Source organism: Hyla sarda, chromosome 12 (genome assembly GCF_029499605.1).
Source record: "Hyla sarda isolate aHylSar1 chromosome 12, aHylSar1.hap1, whole genome shotgun sequence".
Lineage (NCBI taxonomy): Eukaryota > Metazoa > Chordata > Amphibia > Anura > Hylidae > Hyla > Hyla sarda.
In genome coordinates this window covers 25160674-25180262 of record NC_079200.1, presented here as the reverse complement: position 1 = coordinate 25180262, position 19589 = coordinate 25160674, and the positions used below count along the sequence as shown (strand labels likewise).

General features: G+C 46.7%; 1 protein-coding gene across 1 annotated transcript in view; it reads right to left on the bottom strand.

Moving 5' to 3' along the window:
* Positions 1 to 8261, bottom strand: part of CDK12 (cyclin dependent kinase 12) — a 59194-nt gene extending 50933 nt beyond the window's left edge. Inside the window, 1 exon segment of the mRNA XM_056547672.1 lies at positions 6187 to 8261. Coding sequence (XP_056403647.1) covers positions 6187 to 7199 — 1013 coding nt within the window. The 5' untranslated portion in view covers positions 7200 to 8261.
* Positions 8262 to 19589: the final 11328 nt, after the last annotated feature.

Below are 19589 nucleotides of genomic sequence, written 5' to 3'. Positions count from 1 at the left end.
TGATGAAGGGGGGATGTGTGGGATGATAAGGGGATGTGTGGGATGATGACAAGGGGATGATGAAGGGGGGATGTGTGGGATAAGGGGATGTGTGGGATGATGACAAGGGGATGATGAAGGGGGGATTTGTGGGATAAGGGGATGTGTGGGATGATGACAAGGGGATGATGAAGGGGGGATGTGTGGGATAAGGGGATGTGTGGGATGATGACAAGGGGATGATGAAGGGGGGATGTGTGGGATGATGACAAGGGGATGATGAGGATGTTAATGACGGGTCTGGATGATGACAGGGGGGGATGAGGTATTTCCCACCCTAGGCTTATACTCGAGTCAATAACTTTTCCTGGGATTTTGGGTTGAAATTAGGGGTCTCGGCTTATACTCGGGTCGGCTTATACTCGAGTATATACGGTAAGTGTAAAAAAATTAAAAAAAATCCCCTGCCCCAATAAAAATGAAAATTGTCAGGTTTTTCCCATTTTACCCCCAAAAAGCGTAAATATGCGTTTTATATATGCAAATGTGGTATCGATAAAAAGTACAGAGGACGGCGCAAAAAAATTAGCCCTCATACCGCCCTATGTATGGAAAAATGAAAAAGTTATAGGTGGTCAAAATAGGGCGATTTTGGATTACAGTTTTAGATTTTTTTTTTAAGCGGTACAAAAATATAAAAGTATCTAGTCATGGGTATCATTTTAACCATATTGACACACAGAATAAAGAACACATGTCATTTTCCCCGTAAATTGCACAGTGTGAAAACTAAACCCTCCAAAATGTGCAAAATTGTGGTTTTCACTTAAATTTCCTCCCTAAAAAAATATTTTTTTGGGTTCGCCGTACATTTTATGGTAAAATGAGGTTTCATTACAAAGTACAATTGGTCACACAAAAAAACAAGCCCTTATATGGGTCTGTAGATGGAAATATAAAAGAGCTATGGATTTTAGAAGGCGAGGAGGAAAAAACAAAAAAGCAAAAATAAAATGGGCTTGGTCCTTAAGGGGTTAAAATGATACCCACGAGAACATACTTTTCTATTATTGTTGCAAAATCGCAATCTTTATAACCAAATTACTAGCATGTTTAAAATCCTTCTATTTTGACAACCTATAACTTTTCCATTTTTCCGTATAAGCAGCGGTATGAGGGCTCATGTTTTGCACCATGATCTGTACTTTTATTGATACCACATTTGTGTGTGTATAAAAAATTTATAATTTTTTTAAATAAAATGTGACAAAAAAGCTGCAATTTTGTGCTTTTTTATACGTTCACTGTACGGGATCAATAACAATATATTTTAATAGTTCGGACATTTACGCACGCGGCGATACCAAATATTAGATGACCGAACTTACATAAATTAGTTCAGCTTTCCGGTGCTCCGGTGGGCTGGAAAAGGTGGATACAGTCCTAGGAAAGAGTCTCCTAGGACTGTATCCACCTTTTCCAGCCCACGGGAGCACCTGAAAGCTGAACTAATTTATGCATGAAAAGTCATCAACTGCCGAGCCGAGAAGTTCGTGACAAATCGAAATTACTGTAAGTTCGCTCATCTCTACCAAATATGTGTATTAATTAATTTATTTTATTTTTACACTTTATGGGGGTAAAATGGGAAAAAAGTACATTTTACATTTTTATTGGGGGAGGGGATTTTTCTAATTTTATTTTTACACTTTAACCTCTTAAGCACTTAGGGCGTACCTGTACGCCCTGAGCCCGGTCCCGGTGTGAAAAATGGGGTCACGCCATGACCCTGCATCACACTGGGTCAGTCCCGGCTGCTAACGATAGCGGGGACCCTGGGCTAACAGCGTGCGGCACCGATCGTTGTGACGCGCGCTGTTAACCCTTCAAAGTTGACCGCCGCGTCTGAAAACGAAAGTAAACGCTTCCCGGCAGCTCACTCGGGCTGATCGGGACATCGCGATAAAATCGCGATGTTCCGATCAGCTGGGACGCAGGCGGACATCTCCTTACCTGACTCCGCGGCTTCCGATCGTTGATTGATTGCTCCAAGCCTGAGCTACAGGCTTGAGCAATCAAGCCCCTATCTGACTGATCCGTGCAAAGCTATGGCTTTGCAGGGATCAGCATAGGAGATCAGTGTGTGCAGTGTTATAGGTCCCTATGTGAGCTATAGCATTGCAAATATAAAGTGGAAAAAAAAAAAGTTAACAAAAGGTCATTTAACCCCTTCCCTAATAAAAGTTAGAATCACCCCCATTTTCCCATAAAAAAAAAAACTAAATAAAAATAAAAATTTACATGTGTGTTATCGCCGCGTGCGTAAATGTCCGAACTATAAAACGATATAATTAATTAAACCGCACGGTCAATGGCGTACGCGCAAAAAAATTCCAAAGTCCAAAATAGCGTCATTTTGGTCCCTTTTTATATCATAAAAAAAAGGAATAAAAAGCGATCAAAAAGTCCGATCAACACAAAAATGGTACCGATAAAAACTTCAGAACACGGCGCAAAAAATTAGCCCTCATACCAGCCCATACACGGGGAAAAAAATTAATAAAAACTATTTTAAACGTATACATTTTCCTGCATGTAGTTATGATTTTTTTCAGAAGTGCGACAAAATCCAACCTATATAAGTAGGGTATCATTTTAACCGTAAAGATAAAGGTGTAATTTTGACCAAAAAATGCACTGCGTAGAAACGGAAGCCCCCAAAAGTTACAAAATGACATTTTTTCTTCAATTTTGTCACACAATGATTTTTTTTCCCCGTTTCGCTGTGGATTTTTTGGTAAAATGACTAATGTCACTGCAAAGTAGAATTGGTGGTGCAAAAAATAAGCCATCATATGGATTTTTAGGTGCAAAATTGAAAGCGTTATGATTTTTAGAAGGTGATGAAAAAATGAAAATGCAAAAACGGAAAAATGCTGAGTATTTAAGGGGTTAATAGTCCCCATAGGAGAATATTTATAACAATCATTTGATTGTTAATACTGTTCAGTGCTATGCATAGGACATAGCACTGATCAGTGTTATCGGTGATCTTCTGCTCTGGTCTGCTTGATCTCAGACTAGAGCAGAAGACCTGTGGAAGGCGGCGGAGGCCGGTGAGGGGACCTCCATGTGCCGTTCTGGATGAGCGGATCTGTATTGATCACGGCATCTGAGGGGTTAATGGCAGACATCTGCGCGATTGCGGATGTCGGGTATTACCGGCGGGTCCCTGGCTGCGATCAGCAGCCGGGACCAGCCGCGCAAGATCCGAGCATCGCTCCGATGCTCGCGGTCATGTACAGGACGTAAATATACATCCTGGTGCGCTAAGTACCGCCGCACCAGGACGTAAATTTACGTCCTTGGTCGTTAAGAGGTTAAACATTGCCGTATATGGAAAAATAAAAAAAAGTTATAGGGGTCAGAAGAGGAAATTTTAAACATCCTATTTTTTGTGTATAAAGTTTTTTTTTTTTTTTTTTTAACAGAAGTAAAACAAAATCCAACCTATATAGGGTATCATTTCGCATGGACCTACAGAATAAAGATAAGGTGTCATTTTTACAAAAAAAAGAGTATTTTTTTCAATTTAGCCCCACAAATTTTTTTTTCTCGTTTTGCTGCAGATTTTGTGGTAAAATTATTGATGTCATTACAAAGTAAAACAAGTCTTCATATGGGTCTGTAAGTGGAAAATTGAAAGAGATATGATTTTTAGAACGAGGAAAAAATGAAATTTCAAAAATGGAAAAACCAATGGTCCTTATAGGGTTAAAGAGGCACTGTCATTATGAAAAACTTTATATTTTGTAGTACTTCTGATAAGATTACTTTTTTAAATATACATTTAAAAAAAATTTTTTACATTACAAAAAAATTAAAATAGCTGCCACTAGGGGTCATCTATCTTTATGCAGACAGACTACTGTGTATTTTGCAGCGTACTGAATACCTGCCATAAAGTGTGTTGGTATCCAGGATAGGAGATCACCCACACACCACTGCAGCTTTCAGCTGTTCCTAAACTACAACTATTATTGGAGTTGTAGTTTTGCAACAGCTGAGGGTACAATCTTTGTACAACTCTGTTTTAGAGCTGTGTATTCTCCAGTTGTGTGCCTCCAGCTCTTGCCAAACTACAGACAAAAGGATGAGTGGGCATGCTGGGAGTTTTAGTTTTGCAACAGCTAAAGGCAACACTGCTCCAACAGTGCTTTACAAACACTGCAGCTCCAGCTGTTGCAAAACTACAACTCCCAGCATGCTTGAACAGCCAAAGCTTTCTCTGACTCCTGAATGACAAAGAAGCTGATCAGACATTCAGGAGTCTGTGAAAGCTGCATGACCCACATAGTGACAGCTATGTTGATTAGCATCCAGCTTTACTAGGAACAGATAGAAAATGTAAACTACTGTGCAGTGATTTGCAGACTGTCAGGCTGCTCCCAGACTCATTTGCAGACTCCCAGAGAAGAGGAGGGAGAGAGATAGACACGCCCCTCCACAAGGCAAGAAGACAAAGCAAAGTGAGCAACATTTAAATGATATCTGTTAGGGATATATAGGTCCTAGACACAGTAGGCACTGAGTAACATCACTTTTTATGGCAGTATGACAGATACGCTTTTTATTGGCAAAGATCTGACACCTGGCAACCTCACTAGTGAGTTGTTTAAAGGTACCAAAGTTTAGACGAGTGCTGCAGCCTCTTCAATGTTCACAATGTTTTCTGTTCAAGGAACTGCAGCGTGATCCCGTTCACTTCAATACGACAATACTGCAGCTCTACGACAAGTACAGTGCGTACAGAAACATAACACATTGTGAACAAGAGGCTGGAGCACTAGTTAAATGGTTAGCCCCTACTAACAGCTGATGTGTGTGTGTGTGTGTGTGTGTGTGTTGCGCGTGTCAGGAGTTGAAACCCTGTCAATCTAGCAATTACCTATGCAGAAGATAGACTATTTTTTGAAAACCTGTATAACCCCTTCGAATGCCTTACATTGGGCCAATCCGCATCTGGCATATTAAAAGGCACTGTATCACCAGAGAAACACCCTTAGAAAATGTGGTTTAAAGGGGTACTCCGGCCCCAAGACATAATATCCCCTATCCAAAGGATAGGGGATAAGATGTCTGACCGTGGGGGTCCTGCCGCTGGGGACCCCTGCAATCTTGCATTCGGCACCCACCTCTTTGAGCTGCACGCCGCGCTGCCAGCTCACAAACTGCCGGGTGCCGACCACGGGGCAAGAGTAACGTGACATAACTCCGCCCCCGTGTGACATCACACCCCGCTATGCAATTCTATGGGAGGGGGCGTGAAGGCCGTCACGCCCCCTCCCATAGACTTGCATAGCGGGGGTAGAGTCATACGGGGTAGGGTCGTGACGTCACGATACTCCGGCCCCGTGGTCGGTACCCGGCAGTTTGTGAGCTGGCAGCGCGGCGTGCAGCTCAAAGAGGTGGGTGCCTAATGCAAGATTGCGGGGGTCCCAAGCGGCAGGACCCCCGCGGTCAGACATCTTATCCCCTATCCTTCGGATAGGGGATAAGAAGTCTTAGGGCCTGAGTACCCCTTTAAGGGGTGAACAGCCGATCGCCCCAATACCTACCCACCTGTTACCCCAGCAAACAGCTGCAGGGACAACATGGCAGCTATAACAGGGTAAACAGAAAGGGTCTTTCTTCAAGAAACTTCACTTTTAGGGTATGTTCACCTGGGCGGATTTAGAAGAGAGTTTGAGCTGCGGCAGAATCTTTGTAGCAGATTATATTGACTTCAATAAGGCCAATGGAGATTCTGCTATGGCTCAAACTTGCAGTGGCAAACCTAATGCAAACTTGCCTATAAATCCACCCGTGTGAATGTACCCTTAGGTTGGACCTCCACTACCAATGAGGAGTCCCATATCCCCTATCTGAATGGAGAAGCAGTGAGCATGTTCAACCACTGCTACGTTCAAAGTCTATGGGACTGCAAAGATAATTCTCAAAATGGAATTGCAGAAAACAGATTTCTCAAACTTATGCAGAGGAGGTCAAGCTGTTGCCCATAGCAACTAATAAGATTTTAGCTTTCATTTTTAAAAACTAATCTGATAGGTTGCTATGGACAACTGCCCCTCTGCACAAGGTTTGACAAATATCCTTCAATATGACCTAAAGAACTAAAATTAAAAGAAATTACAAAGAAAAGATCACCTGGGCAAAGGACTCCGGCTCACTGAGCGCTTGGACACAAAAGGGCTACTGGACCGCCTGCGCCCATACGGACTCGGGGATCTCCCACTGTAGGAGCCGCTTCCTCTTTCATAGCTAGAAGATCTCCTCCTGTAGGGGCTCACAGAGCGCTGCCTCCTGCTGTAGGGGCTAGGGGAACGGGTATTAGTCTGATAAGCAGAGGGCTCTTTGTAGTTGGGACTCTCTAAGCCTTTCTTGTATGTATCCACGTAGTTACTGGAGGCATGTGAGCGAGGTGGGCTTCCATCGTAGTCCTGCCCGCCTGATGCATCAGATTGACTGTCATCCTGCTTTGGACTGCCGCCATATTTTCTACGCGGACTTCGTCCTTTCCTCTTGGGGCTGTCAGAAGTTTTGTAACGTTTAGAAGAGTCCCTTTTGCGGTGGCCTTTCGCCCGATCCTTTTGTCCAGATTTAAGCTCCCTCTCCCGACGTGCTTTTTCTCGATGAATCTTTGACAGCCTGACCTCTTTGTTGGAGGACTTAGAGCTGCGTCCATGCTCCTCCTGGTCCTCAACCACTCTTTTGGTCACGGTCCTCTCTTTCGAGCTGGGCACCTTGCTGACCATCGTTTCTTGACTCTTCTCAGGTTTCCGTTCCCTTTCCAGTTGCTTGCCCTTGGTGGACTCCTTAACCTTCTTGTGCTGATGGCGGTGCCGCGACTTGTGCGACTTATCACTCTTCTCAGAGCCTCGCCTCTCATCGCTATCTCTTTTCTCAGGCTTGGAAGAGACGTCGTCCGAGAAGGTGTCGGAGTCAGAGCTGATGTCATCGTACTCCACCAGCTTGAGCGTGGTGGGGACCAGAGGCTCGAGGGCTACCGGAGAATCTTTGAGATGCTTGGACTTGTGTCGCTTGTGTTTGGAGCCCATGCGCTGACGCTCTTTGTTATTGCTGCTCCCGCTGCTTTGTGGCATGTTAGATGCAGACCCTCCGCTATCCTTCTTGTTCCCATGCCGCACCGGGTTTGGCATTCCTCTGCCGAAAAATAAAAAAAGGGTGGGGGGAGGGACAGGGGAGAGGGGGGAGGGGTGAACCCCTCAAAAATAAATACAATAAGTCCTCTTGGGCCAAGCTCCGCCAAGGTCTGAGACAACAAGGTCCCTCTTCACCTGCTTCCTGCCGTCATTCACATACGTGTCACTGCTTCGGCATAGACGTATGGCGTCACCAACACGCGATATGAGGAGAACAGGACTACCCTCCCTCCATATAACAAGGTCTGCCGCCACTTAGGAAGCTCCTGGTCCCTGTACGTGAAGGAGGCGCAGCGGGGTCACCCAGCCTTGACGTACTCCTTAGTCACTGTCTTAAGACGTTCACAGGTTCTGGAAGGTTAGCGTAGTCCCATAGGAGTCCATTGTGTAGTGTTGTACGGATATCTACGTAATAGGGGAGGGGGCGATGGCGGATAAACGGGCGGGGGTGGTCACTAGTCCGAAGAAATCTGTTCTGCTCTCTTAGAGGGTCCCTACACCATGGTGGGCTGCCATCTTTCCTCTCATGGATTGGAAGGGGAGGGTATCACAAAGCTTCCCACAGAGTCCAATGGCAGCGGGGGTCCTCCACACAGGCACCAGGGTCTCCCCCCTGACAGAGACGATGACTGAAGAAGGCTTCCTGTCTTGTCCCGGCTGTCAGCACGGTGCGGCCTCCTCCGCCTCACTTCTCCGTACACTACTTTTTCCGCCTCACGAAGGACTCGGTCCGGCTTGTCACAGCATAGGGCTCTTCCAGTCACGGGAGGGGGGAACGAATCTCGCGGGATTTCGGCGGGAAGAAATAGGAGTAATCCCCCCAGCAAGAAACGGCCGCCTTGCGTTTCCACAGGCAGCGGTGTAACCCCCTTTTCCCCCTCAAGTCTCGCGAGAACTGTCTCCTTCCCACAGGTAGCGGCCTCCTAGCGAAGTCTCGCGAGTTTCTCGTCGTCCCATTTTTTTTGCCTCTAAAACACCGCGAGAGTTCAAACCAAAAAAGCACTATCGCTCGTCGCTGGTTAGTCCGGTCTCGCGAGAAGTAGTTTTTTCTACTTGCGGCACATGGTGGTTTTCTCGCGAGGACGGAACGTGATTATTATTATTTTTTTTTTTTTTTTTTAAACTGTCAGACAACTTTATTGAATAGTGATTTTTCAAACACTGATCACATGCCACATTCATACATTTAGACCAGTGTTTCCCTACCAGCATGCCTCCAGATGTTGCAAAACTACAACTCCCAGCATGCCTTTGGCTGTCCAGGCATGCTGGGAGTTGTAGTTTTGCAACGTCTGGAGGCACCCTGGTAGGGAAACACTGTTTTAGACTAAGGCCACACAGCATTTTTACTGTTTTCATTACAGTCCGTTTAATTTTGCTGTTTAAAAAGACGTGTAAATACAACAGTATTGTGTATTATAAAAAAAAAAAAAAAAAAAGACAGCAAAACAAAATGTGAACCTAGACTTAGGTTCACATCACGTTTTTGCCATACTGTTTTCAATCCGTTTTTCTAAAGAAAATCGTATGGCAAAAAAAACGGATGGAACAGTATGGAAAAAAGTAAACCGTATGCGTTTTTAAACAGTATGCTGTTTTTAAAAGTGCATACAGTTCCGTCAGATTTTATAGAAAAAAAACTAGGGATGCGGCGATATATCGGCGGCTGATATATATCGTCCGAAAATAGCTATTTCGGGGAAATGCCGAAACAACAAAAAATGTGCCGATAATGACCCACCTCCCCTGCCCGCCCACAGCACAAGTTACAAACACTGCCAGTGGCAGAGGCGTAGCGTGGGGGGTGCAGGGGGGGCCGGCCGCACCGGGCGCAACATCTGGGGGGGCGCGCTCTCCGGGATAGGAATACTTTTTATGTGCCGGGCTGGCTCCCGTGTGTGGCTGCAGGCGGGGGCCGACCAGAGCATATAAAACCTAATACTGTATACTAAAAACCAGGGGGCCTCCAGCTATTGTGAAACTACAACTCCCAGCATGCCCGGACCTGCAAAGTCTGTCCGGGCATGCTGGGAGTTGTAGTTTCACAACAGCTGGAGGCCCCCTGGTTTTTAGTATACAGTATTAGTTTTTATATGCTCTGGTCGGCCCCCGCCTGCAGCCACACACGGGAGCCGGCCGGGCACATAAAAAGAAGTATTCCTATCCCGGACATCCAGGACATAAGGATGTCCGCCGGTCACTCACCATTCCCCGGCGTCCACCTGCGATCCTCCTTCGGTCCTTCGCTTCTCCGTCTCTATGGTCGTACGCACGGGACGTCACTGACGTCCCGTGCGTACAACCATAGAGACGCAGGAGGACCGCAGGATCATCGCAGGAGAACGCGCGCTGGCCGGGGCCTGGTAAGTGACCGGCGGCGCGTCATCTTCTTCAGTGTTCCGGTCACCGCTCCCCCCGGTCCCGGCACCTACTGCTATGGTCCATAGGCCATAGCAGTAGATGTGACCCCGGGCCGGAGGAGCGGTGACCGGAACACTGTGGGGGCAGCAGTACAGACATACAGCCTCCAGCCATACACTGTATATGGCTGGAAGCTGTATGTCTGTGGGGTGGGGGGAAGCTGCCTACTATTGTGGGGGAACTGCTGACCTAATGTGGGGGGGAGCTGCCTACAAATGTGTGGGGAGCTGCCTAATATTGTTGGGGGGGAGCTGCCTAATATTGTGGGGGGGAGCTGCCTACAAATGTGGGGGGAGCTGCCTAATATTGTTGGGGGGAGCTGCCTAATATTGTGGGGGAACTGCCTACTATTGTGGGGGAAATGCTGACCTAATGTGGGGGAGCTGCCTACTATTGTGGGGGAGCTGCCTACTATTGTGGGGGAGCTGCCTATTAATGTGGGGGAACTCCCGACCTAATGTGGGGGAGCTGGCAATCTAATGTGGGGGAATCTAATCTAATCTAATGAGCGGAGCGCTGCATTTTACCAGTAGACGGGGGAAAAGTAATTTTCGGTATCGGTTTCGGACGGACATTTTTTTTTATTTCGGTTTCGTTTCGGTTCTGAAATTTCCATTTCGGTGCACCTCTAAAAAAAACAAACATACGTTTTTGAAAATGTTGTCCATTTTTAATGGGAGGGGTCTTGGGTGGGGACTTTAGGATTCAAATGCGCATGTGCAAAGTAAAAACGTATACATTTTTCCCGTATGGAACCATATACATGTGCGTTTCCCATTGACGTCCATGTTTAAAAAAAAAAACGTATGCGGTTGCAGTACGGTTTTTAAACCGGAGTCAAAACCGTGGTTGACAACGATTTTGTCTCCGGTTTAAAAACCGTACTGCAACCGCATACGTTGCCAAGCAGGGGCCTGACAAAGCACTGCGGTGCGAAATCCATAAAAAATTCAAATGAAAAAAGCATATCTAAAATACCCAGCGAAACACAAAACTATATAAAGTTTGTGGGCCGTGCCAGGGAGTGGAATCTAAGGTGCTGCTGTTTTTCACCAGAGCCCGGCGTAAAGCATGATGGTCTTGCTGTGGCAGACGGCACCCAGGTCGCTACCCCTAGTACGACTCGACTGAGGAGTTTTGAGGAACAGGAAGGATACGGCAACTCGAGGTCAGGATAGCAGAAGGTAGCACAGGAGTGTAGTCAGGAACGAAGCAGGAGGTCAGTAGGCAGTAGTGTTGAGCGGCATAGGCCATATTCGAATTTGCGAATATTCGCGAATATATGGACATATATTCGTCATATATTCGCGAATATTCGCATATTCGTTATATTCTCGTTTTATTTTCGCGTATGCGAAAATTTACATTTGCGAAAATTGGCATATGCGAAAATTGGCATATGCGAATTTTCGCACGCCAGTCTCACACAGTAGTATTACAGCCTTCTTTACACCACACAACCTGGAAGCAGAGAGGGGTGATCACTGTGATGTGTACTGTGAAGAAAAAAAAAAAAAAAAATGAATATTCGTAATTACGAATATATAGCGCTATATTCGCGAAATTCGCGAATATGCGATATTCGCGAATAATATTCGAATTGCGAATATTCGCGAGCAACACTAGTAGGCAGGTGGCACAGGAGCAAGGTCAGGTCACGGAACAAAGGTCAGAAACACAACAAGGCAAGACTAAATAACGCTTTCTCTCAGGCACTAGGGCAACAAAGATCCGGCATGGATGTGTGGGGGGTGCACTTGCCCTTTAAATCTTAGAGCTCCGACGTGCGCATGCCCGTGGAGGCGGGGGCACACGTGCCAGAGCTTAGAGACAGAGGAAGCAGCTGAGGATGGAGGTGAGTGACGGGCTGAGATTCGCATGCGGGCTAGGGATGCCAACTGGGGACGAGAGGGGGAATGCGCTCATGGACAGCGTGTCTGGCCTGAGTGCAAAGTGTAACAGTACCCCCCCCCCCTTTGGTCTCCCCCTCTTTTTGAGGCTCAAAAATTTCTTGAGGAGATTACGGTCCAGGATATTCTCCTCGGGCTCCCAGGATCTCTCCTCAGGACCAAATCCCCTCCAGTCAACTAAGAAGAATTTTCCTCGCACAGTCTTAGTGGCTAGAATATCTTTAACTTGGAAGACATCAGAAGAGCCAGAAACGGGCGCAGAAGCAGTATTCCTATGAAAGCAACTGTTGATTACCAGAGGCTTGAGGAGTGACACATGAAAAGAGTTAGGAATGCATGGAGAAGAAGGCAAACAGAGTTTTTATGAGACTGGATTGATTTTCTATAAGACCTCAAATGGACCCAGGAAACAAGGACCCAACTTATAACTGGGAATCTTGAAGCGAATGTACCTGGAAGATAACCAAACCTTATCACCGGTAGAGAAAGACAGAGGAGGTATTTTCCTATGTGCCTGGGTTTTTATGCGGGAAGAGTCTAGGGATAATGAGTGCCGAGTCTGTTGCCAAATGGAAGAGAAGTCACGGACAAGTTCATCAACAGCTGGAAGTCCGGAGGGAACTGAAACTGGAAGAGGAGAATTGAGATAATGTCCATAAACAATAAAAAATGGAGAAGACCTCATGGATTCAGAATCCTTGTGATTATAGAAGAATTCGGCCCAAGGAAGAAGATCAACCCAGTCGTTCTGACGAGCTGAAACAAAATTGCGAAGATAAGTCTCCAGATTCTGATTTACCCTCTCCACCTGACTGTTGGACTGAGGGTGGTAGGCAGAGGAGAAAGAAGTCCAAGTTGATGTCACGATGAGTACAGAGAGCTCGCCAGAACCTGGAAACAAACTGAACTCCGCGATCCGAGACGATACGACTAGGTAGACCATGTAGGCAAAAGATATGTAGTAAGAAGTGTTTCGCCAGCTGTGGAGCAGATGGAAGACCAGGTAGAGGGATGAAATGAGCCATCTTGGAAAACCGATCAACCACGACCCAGATGACCATGTTATTACGGGATGGAGGCAGATCGGTAATAAAGTCCATGGCTATTTGAGACCAGGGAGTCTCCGGGATGGTTAATGGCTGTAAGAGTCCCGCAGGTTTCTTCCAAGGAGATTTGTCACGGGCACAGGTAACACAGGAATGGACAAAATCGGAGACATAGCATTCAAGATGCGGCCACCAGTAATGCCGGGAGAAAAGTAAGGTCTTTTGTTCTCCAGGATGTCCTGCCAACAAAAAAGAATGACCCCATTTCAGTACCTTGCATCTCAATGTGGGGAGCACAAAGGATTTTCCAGGAGGAACTTGCTGAAGTACAGCAGGAGCTGCAGAAATCAAACTATCTGGAGGAATAAAATGCCTTGGCGTGGAGTCCAACCCTACAAAGTCAGAGGACCTGGAAAGAGCATCTGCTCTAATGTTCTTGTTAGCTGGACAGAAGTGAATGAAGAAATTAAATCTGGAAAATAATAATGACCACCTTACTGAGCAGTCTGAAGATATAGAAGATTCTTGTGGTCTGAATAGATGCTGACCGGATGGAAGACCCTTCTAATAAATGTTGCCATTCCTCCAAGGCAAGCTTAATGGCAAGGAGTTCTAGATTTCCGATGGAGTTGTTCCTCTCAGCTTCAGTTACAGTCTTGCCCTTGGAGTTTTTCAGAGTAAGAACGGCACCAGCTACTACGGAAGAAGCATCACCTTCCAAAGTAAAAGTTTTCTCCGGATCAGGTCTTGTAAGCACGGAGCAGAGGCAAACGCAGTCTTTAAGCGAAAGAAGGCCTCAGGAGGCCATGACTTGGGGTTAGAACCCTTTTTAATGAGAGCCACTATTGGAGCGACCAAAGAAGAGAAATGTGGAATAAAGTGACGATAATAATTGGCGAATCAAAAAAAGTGTTGAAAAGCCCAGTAGGGCGAGGCCAATCCAATACCGCAGTCAGTTTTTCAGGGTCCATCTGCAGGACTAGATGGGAAACAATGTAACAGAGAAACGGAAGACTAGATTTCTCAAATAGGCATTTCTCCAGTTTGGCATACAGATGATTCTTCCGGAGGCGATGTAGAACCAGACGAACATGGGTACGATGTTCCTCTAAATTAGTAGAGAAGATGAAGATGTCATCTAGGTACAGGGCAACACAGGTGTAGAGATGATCGGAAGATATCATTGACAAATTCTTGAAAAACAGCTGGAGTATTGCAGATGCCAAAAGGCATCACTAGATACTCAAAATGTCCATCACGGGTATTGAAGGCCGTTTTCCATTCATCTCCCTCGCGGATACAGATTAGGTTTTATGCTCCCCGCAAATCCAATCTAGAGAAGATCTTGGCTCCCCGGAGATGGTCAAAAAGTTCAGAGATCGAGTTCAGAAAGAGGATAATGATTTTTGAGCGTGATTTTGTTAAGTCCCCTGTAGTCTATACATGGACGGAGAGAACCATCCTTCTTCCCAACAAAGAAGAAACCTGCTCCAGCAGGAGAGGAGGACTTTTGGATGAATCCCTTTTGGAGATTCTCCTGGATATATCTTGCCATGACTTGCATCTCCGGAACAGATAACGGATACATTCTTCCACGAGGAGGTGTGCTTCCAAGCTGTAAATCAATGGGACAATCTTAAGGATGATGTGGAGGTAGAGTCTTGGCCTGCTTCTCGCAGAATACATCTATAAAATCTTGGTAAGGAAGAGGCAGAATAGGCATAGGAGGAAGAAAATAAATAGTTTTAGTCTGGACTGGAACGAGACAATAATTTTGACAGAACTGTCCTCAGCATGTAATCTCTCCAGATCTCCAGTCAAGTTGCGGAGAATGCCGTTGAAGCCAAGGAAGACAGAGAAGAATCTCCGAAGTAAAGTGAAGAAGGACGTAGAATTCACTCTTTTCCTTATGCAAGGCTCCTACTTGCATTACGAGAGGCTCTGTACGGAAAAGCACCTTGCAGTCCAGATTTTGTCCATTTACAGTGGAAATGAACAAAGACTTAGCCAGCCTAGGTACAGGGATACGATATTTATGGACCAAGGAGACATCTATGAAGTCTCTAGCAGACCCTGAATCCAAGAAAGCAGAAGTGCAGAATAAGGACTTGGCAAAAGCATAAATTTGAATAGGAATGGTCAATGGAGGAGAGGTAATATTCAGACATAGGGACACCTCTCTCACGTCTCCTAGGTGCGAGCGTTTCCCAGATGCTATGGACGAACACAACAGTCTTTGAGAAAGTGCTTCGGGCTGGCACAATATAGGCACAAATTCTTGCTGCGTCATCAAGATCTTTCCTGTTGCATTAAGCGAGAACAATCTACTTGCATGGCCTCTTCGGCAAGAGGTGAAGAAGACTGTAGAGGAGGACGTTGGAAGACGGGTGCCAAGCGAGGAAATCGCCGTGATCGGAAAGGTTCTCTCTCCATTCGAAGTTCTTCCTGCCTCTCGGCAAAACGTATATCAATACATGTGGCTAGATGGATTAGTTCACATAGGGAAGATGGAGGATCTCGTGCAGCGAGAGCATCTTTTATTGTGTTAGACAGTCCATTTTGAAAGGAAAACTGTCAGCTTTCTCCCCCCCGCCCTAACCAACGGTACTGGCTGGTAGTGCAGGGGACGCTGATCAGTTTGATCCTTACCGTGCCTGGATCCACCGCGCCGTTCGGCCGTAATCTTCTATTTTCAGTTCCGACCCCCACAGGAAGCCACGGCCGACACGCCCCTCCATGTATCTCTATACATGGAGGGGGTGTGTCGGCCGCCGCTCTGTGCAGGAGTTGGCAAGCCCCTTCCAGCAGACTGCTGGGGCCCCGTTCAGGAGATCGTGAGGGTCCTTTTGGATAGGGGATAAGTTGTTTTTCATTGCACTGCTCCTTTAACCTATGACAGTCAGTAGGTGCAAGGTTCAAATCGGTTGGCTGCTGGTGGTAAAAAAGAGTCCGACTGGAGGTCCACTAAGGTTTCAGATTGCTAAAAGGTCCTTCACAAAATGTTACCCTCCAACACTAGAAAAATGGATGGATGGTCATCCTTGAAGGGGTACCCCTAGACATCTTATTCCCTATCCAAAGGATAGGGAATAAGATGTCTGATCGCGGGGGTCCTGTGCCCCCTCCCATAGACTTGAGGGGATGGGGCGTGATGTCACGAGGGGGTGGGGCTGTGATGTCGCGATCCACCGACCTCTGCATCGCCCGTCATCGGGTTCGCTCCTTGCACCAGATGACAGGGGGTGCTGCAGGAGAGATCACGGCGGGACCCCTCGATTAGACCTCTTATCCCCTATGCTTTGGATAGGGCAATAAGATGACTAGGGGCGGAGTACCCCTTTTAGGCCACAAGAGGATTGTCCCCAGGGCAATGCTGGTACTCAAGGTGTCTCTGTAGTTACTTGCAAGAATCAGACTTTGTCCTAAGCATCCCTGGATAGCCCTTGACAACTAACTCATACTCATGGTCTCAAGCTACTCCTACTTTTCTTCTTACTCCATGTTCCGTACTTCATAGTCTTGTCTTCTAGTCTTCTGATTCCATACTCCATACTCTTTTTCTGATTTCATACCAGGTGTACTGAACACTAGGGGACTAAAGTATCAAGCACCCTGTGTATTTTGATGGTGCAGATGCATTTCTGCGCCTGGCGCATCAGTGGGCGTATTTTGGGGGTGTTTTCACACACAGCTTTGCCCCAGGTCCGCTCCACCCTGTACCACATGCCATGCTAACATTAAATGTATCACATGCAAATATGAGCAACTTTTTATCATGCTCAGCAGGCCAAGTTTATTTTACATGCCTGCTGCACATATCAGTGCACTGATGGCAAACCTAAAGTCACACCTTAACATACTGTAGCTAGCATGTATTAAAAGGCGCACATCATCATCAGGCCCGTCGCTACAGGACCGGCAAACCAAGCATTTGCTTGGGGCCCCGAGCTGGCTGGGGGCCCCCCGAGCACAGCCAGTGCTTGCCCATCCTGTAGCAATGGGGCAATTCCCCCCAGCAGTCCAGGGCCGGATTATCAATCCTGCTCTTGGAGCTTGTGCTCCGAGCCCCAGGCACCCAGTCAAACAAGAGGGCCCCCAAATGTCTGACTTTTTTTTAAAAAATAAACTCATTTGCAGCTTTGGAGTTCTTCTCACCTCACCACAATCACGCCCCCCCACCCCCACTGCATTTGGTATCTTCCCTCAGCCCCAGACTCTTCTCTCAGCCGTCTGAGCAGGAGGAGGGGGAGGGGTGAGGAGAGAGCACAGAGCTGTGAGGAGACCGCAGAGGCTGTACAACATGGGGCCTGACTATAGTAGGTGTCCCTGCATATATATATATATATGTGTATAAGCATGTGTGTGTGGATATATATATGTGTGTACATATGTGTATGTCTATGTACTGTGCCTGTGTGTGTGTGTTACTACTGTGGATGACTATATAAAGTGCATGTGTGTATCTATACCAGTGTTTCCCAACCAGTGTGCCTCCAGTTGTTGCAAAACTACAACTCCCAGCATGCCCGGACAGCCAAAGGCTGTCTGGGCATGCTGGGAGTTGTAGTTTTGCAACCTCTGTAGGCATCCTGTTTGGGAAACACTGATCTATTCTATCTGTGTGTGTATGATGCATGTATAGTATGTAATGTGTACAGTATGTGTGTGTGTATAATGCATGTACAGTATGTAATGTGTACAGTGTGTTGTGTGTATGATGCATGTACAGTATGTAATGTGTACAGTGTGTGTGTATGATGCATGTACAGTATGTAATGTGTACAGTATGTGTGTTATGTGTATAATGCATGTACAGTATGTAATGTGTACAGTGTGTTGTGTGTGTGTATGATGTATGTACAGTATGTAATATGTACAGTATGAGTGTGTATATGATGCATTTACAGTATGTAATGTGTACAGTGTGTTGTGTGTGTATGAAGCATGCATGTACAGCATGTAATGTGTACAGTGTGTTGTGTGTGCATATAATGCATGCAGTGGCGAATCCAGGGGGGGGGGGGGGGCGGGGAAATTGCTGAGGTCCAGTGCAGTCGTTCCTAGTGTGTGTGTCCAGAGTAGTGGAGGCCTCAAGTCAAGTCCTGCAGCCAAAAGTCAAGTGCAAGTGAGATAAAGTCACCGTCCTGTCAGTCAAGTCATCTGTCTACCCAGCATGGCCTGCACTAAATTCTCCTGTCTACTACAAGTCCCAGCAAATCTGTGAGGTCTCTGTGTCACTGGTCACCTCCTTGGGCCCTGGCTGTACTGCATAGACTGTAACAACTGTCTACCCTCAGTAAAGCTACTGTTGTCCATAACTTGGCATCAGTGTCTTCATTGCCCCTTGCCTAGCCCAGGATCCAGCGGTATACCTTCGGGTTGTTAAGGATAAACTACGCCCTGGCATCACAAACGCAAGAGGTTATCTTCCCCAAAAGTAATTACATTTGCCCTGCACCTCATACCCCGGCATACCACAACTTTTGGCAACACGAACAGGATATGGGTGTGTGCCTTATGCCACAAATCCTCTCCCCTAGTCTGAACTGTGTCCAGCATTGTCTGCAAAAATCGCATGCTGATGCGAATAAAGTTTGCGCCAGAAAGTGTACAGGACTTTGTCTATGAAAAGTGTCTTACTCATGGCGCTTGTGAAATAGAGGGGGAGGGGAAGGAAAGACTGTTGTTTTCCACTGTGGAGTATAAAGAGTCTGTACCTGAAAGAGTTAATTTGGTCAGGTGTTTGCCGTGCGTGCAAGTGGTCGCAGCTCCGCCCCATCAGTCCCCAGCTGTGACACCTCTTTAGCACAGCGAGGGGGAAACAAAGAGCCACCCTGTGTTGTACTGGGGAAGACTTTGCCGACTGAACCAAAACAGGAATTTCCCTGGGCGCAGCCATATTGGAGGTTTCGGTGGCTGCGCCCAGCTCCGCTGTCTTCTATCAAGCACCCGCTGCAGACTCTGCAAGCACCAACAATCACCAGAATCAAGTCTCCGGTGCCGGTAGCTATCAGCATTAACCCACTAGCGTCCGCAAGTCTGGTCGCAAGACAAATTACTACCGGGTACCTGCAAAATAGAGGCGGAGCATCCATTACAGTACCCCTACTAGCCAAGTCCAAGCCGCTGCAACACTTCAACAATTTTCTTAAAGGTGAAAGCACCTTATTCTTCTTAAAGCGACAACGAACTCAAAATCCAACCAGATGTCAGAACCCAGCTCTCCAGATCAGCCGGGCGACAATGCCCCTCCATCTCCAGCAGCGGGATCATCACCTGCCCCAGCGGCCAGAATGTTGCCAGTTTTGCCTGTGTGGTAATGGCGGGGTGTGGATGGTGCAGGGCAGATGTTGTTACCCTAGGGGCAGAGGGTATTAACACCTTGTTTTCGTGACGCCAGGGCGTGATTTAGCCTTAACCACCCGAAGGTATACCGCTGGATCCTGGGCTACGCACGGGGGCAATAAAGACTCCAGCAGTGGGATCATCACCTGCCCTCAGCGGCCGGAATGTTTCCAATTTTGTCTGTGTGGTAATGGCGGGGTATGTGTTGTGCAGGGCAGATGTTGTTACCCTAGGGGCAGAGGGTATTAACCCCTTGTATTTGTGATGCCAGGGAGTGGTTTAGCACTAACCACCCGAAGGTATATACCTCTGGATCCTGGGCTAGGCACGGGGGCAATAAAGACTCGGACGCCAAGTTACAGAACAATGGTAGCTTTACTGAGGGTAGACAGTTGTTAGAGTCTATGCAGTACAGTTAGGGCCCAAGGAGGGGATCAGTGACACAGAGACCTCGCAGGTTTGCTGGGACTTGTAGTAGACAGGAGAATTTAGGGCAAGCCACGCTGGATAGACAGAAGACTTGACTTGACTGACAGGACTGTGACTTTAGCTTACTTTGCACTTGACTTGAGGCTGCAGGACTTGACTTAAGGCCTCCAATGTTCTGGACACACACACTAAGAAGACTTGACTGCACTGGACCTCAGGAACAAGAGAGAGAAGCT